Genomic DNA, 3,375 nt, shown 5'->3' on the forward strand with positions numbered 1-3,375 from the left:
CCATTCTCGCTCTGTCTGCACAGTGTACGTGAACACGCTGATGACATATCCTCTCTGCGCGAACAGGGTGCGCAGAGGTATGCAAATATATATGTTGACAGGCAGGTTGGAAAGCCTATCATAATGTCTGAACATTTTGATTGGACGAACATTTCTTGGTCCTATGCCGTCCACTGAATATATAAATAAATGTAGAGCACTTAACTTAATGATTGCTATCAGGATGTGAAGAGAATTTCAACCAGCATAACAAAAAAAATTTCTGAAGACAATCACCTATTGCACCTTTAATGTATTTAAGTACATTCATAGTAGGAGTGAGATATACAACATATATTTTGATAATTATATTATTACAATACAGTTCTTTTTGCTGGAAATACGACTGTTATGGCAAGGTTGTAACTAGGGGTGCTCCGATTGATCTGCTACCGATCACTATCGGCGGATAATCGCTTTGGGATGATTGATCGGCGGTCTCTAAAAAGGCCAATCTCAAAAAAAACGATCTCAAGCTGATGACGCTGCCGTGAGAGGTTTGGCACGACATGCAGCGGCACCATCTCAGTCTCTGTCCGGCGTGGGTGAAATAATTATAATGATGCCTATTTCTTAATTAAATAACTTATAAAGTAATTTGAAAACCTTGTGTGAGGCGTACAAACAGCGTGAGTGAATCACTGCGTGCACTCTCTCTCCAAATACGCAAATGTCTTCAAATCACCACATTGCATCTGTCTATAAGCGAGCTGCATCCTGCACAGTTGATACAGGAATTGTCACTTGCACAATCGAGGCAGTGTCACATAATCACTAAAGTTTATAAATGGCATTTCTTTTTAATTCTTGCCAGTGTTTAAACCATTCAGCGCTTGCGCGCTCTCCTGGAGACTGTGCGCTCATGCTCTGCTCATGCAGAGATCGTTTCCGCACCGAGTCTATGTTTGCTGCGCTGCAAGCGAAGAATTAAAGTAACAGCACATTGCTTGCAATAAATATGAACATGGATTGACACGAAAATGTAGTAATTACACCATAAATGCATATTATTAAAGTCTACTGTGTTTCACAGTCAACACATACGGCTTTTTGGCTAGGTTTAAAGGTAAAGAGCACTTTTAGATAAACAAGGCAATCATAGATGGCACTCGTGGAGGTAGCAAAACAAAGTTCTTTATGAACCGCAGGATTGCTTGAAATAAAGATTTAAATGCAAAAGGAAAGGCAGTAGAGCTGACTGTTTCTGTCAATGGTAAGTTTGTGACAACGTAAGAAAAGTAGTTTAAATGTTTTGCCACTTGCTTGAGCAACTTAATATATAAGTAAATGCAAAAGTAAAATACATTGAATAATGTGTTGCTTATATTTATGTGTTTAGACATGTCTGTGAAAGATTGTATTACTGTACTTTGTAAAAAAAAATTATTGAAATGCTGAAAAAGCATTTTCAGTGACAATGTTTGGATTTGAAATCAAAATAATGGATAAATGTTGTGTTTGTGGTAAACAGCCACGGATCAGTAGCGGACTCCTGTGTGAAAGCACAGTCCGTGCTGCTTCCCCTCTCACAAGAGTCACCTAAGAGGGGAATTCCCTCCATTTTCAAAAATGAAATACAGGCCCTGAATAAATGTCTAAAATCCTGATTGGAGTATCACTATAAATAGTTATAAATGATAAAAAGAAGGCTTAAAAAGATCGATATCGGTGATCGGTATCGGCAGATACTGCTTTCTGTGATCAGCGATCGGTGATCGGCCTCAAAAATCGGAGCACCCCTAGTTGTAACTTTAGATGCCAGTGAATTTCACAATTCTCTGTACCAATTTTGATACCACAGCAAAAGCTAATACTAGCCTAATCTAAGTAAAAAGGTTCCCAAGCAAATATTGATGTAAACAAGTAAACAGTCATTAATAAAATAATGTAAGTAATTTTATGTTATATATATAGTATATACAGTATATTCAATATTTAGATTGATACTTTTATCGATACTTTGCTAAATCATGATTCATTAGATGTTTAGCATTTTAAGTTGATTACTGACCGAAGCAAATTCATGATAAAAAAAATCCATGTTTTAAAATGTATACAGACAAAACTTGTGAATCTTTACACCCCTACTGACATGACAAGTAGTTACCAGAGGTGGCTCAACCTATCCACTGGCTCATCTCACCCCATTTACCACTATGTCCTAAAGTTTACGCTAATGACAGCACATACCTGATGGATGAAGACCTGTGCTCCATGTGGGCTCAGGAGCAGGATAGCCCTTCTGAGAGTGTCCCTGTAGCGGTTGAGCTCCTCTGTGCGCATGGAGGTGAACAAACTGGAAAACACGCCACTGATGTTCCTATCCACTCGTTGCAGAGACACATCCAAACCCTGTCTTGATGTCTGGTCCAGAAAGACTTGTAGTCCACGGATATCTGCAAGATTAATTCATGTGGAAGTTAAAGTCAGTCTAGTTCAAGCCTGTCAAAGTAAGTAATGTTTGGCCATTTGATTTTTAAACACACACACTCACACACACACACACACACACACACACACACACACACACACACACACACACACACACTCACACACACACACACACACACACATATATTAAGATATCATTCTCATGTTTCCAACTATCACTATCATTAAGAAATGTATCATTTAAAATGACCAAATAAATAAATAATGAAGTCATCTTCAGAAGATGATAAAGCCAATCTTCATATTAATGTGAGACCTCAAAGATGAAAAAAGAAAAGAAAAGAAAAGCTTTTATGGAGGTATATAAATGGCAACCTCACACAGAATCTTCAGCAAGCCACACAGATTTCCTAATTGAAACACATGTCATTCACAAATTTCTACACATCCCTGATCCATGTGTTCACTTATTTAATATTTTGGCAAATTTTATTATTTCAGCTACCAATAAGAGCATAGTACTCTCAACTCTGCTTAAAGCATTTAAATATTTAAACCCATTCCACATCATTTTGCAGATGTTCTTAGTACAAAAAAAAAGGTTTTTGTTTCAAAGCCTGGTTTACATACTGCACAAAGCCCAGTACACCAATACCGAGTCACTAATACCAAACAGTAAACGCGAGCTACCTGCTGCTATTATATAAATTGACTGAAATATTGCTACTTGATATCTATGTCTTTTCAACAAAAAACATTAAATATAAAAGGTTAGCATTGTTTTGCTTGATCAACAGATCATTTTCCATGTTGAACACACCAGTTTCTGCTGAACAGGTTTTCAGGTTTTATTATCAAGTAACATATGACCTGAAGCAAATGCACTGATGTAATAATTAAGTGTGAACATCTACCTAAGTGGCAGAATCAAGTTTTTTTTTTTTT

The 3,375-nt window shown here is 37.1% G+C and overlaps 1 protein-coding gene across 1 annotated transcript in view; it reads right to left on the reverse strand.

The window, feature by feature from the left end:
* LOC107563625 (glutamate receptor ionotropic, delta-1-like) overlaps positions 1-3,375 on the reverse strand; it is a 330,254-nt gene that overhangs the window by 415 nt on the left and 326,464 nt on the right. The window contains exon 4 of the mRNA XM_016248534.1: positions 2,230-2,435. Coding sequence (XP_016104020.1) covers positions 2,230-2,435 — 206 coding nt within the window. The remainder of the gene's footprint in view (positions 1-2,229; positions 2,436-3,375) is intronic.

The sequence above is a fragment of the Sinocyclocheilus grahami genome, unplaced genomic scaffold (genome assembly GCF_001515645.1).
Source record: "Sinocyclocheilus grahami isolate Dianchi unplaced genomic scaffold, SAMN03320097.WGS_v1.1 scaffold883.1, whole genome shotgun sequence".
NCBI classification, from domain to species: domain Eukaryota; kingdom Metazoa; phylum Chordata; class Actinopteri; order Cypriniformes; family Cyprinidae; genus Sinocyclocheilus; species Sinocyclocheilus grahami.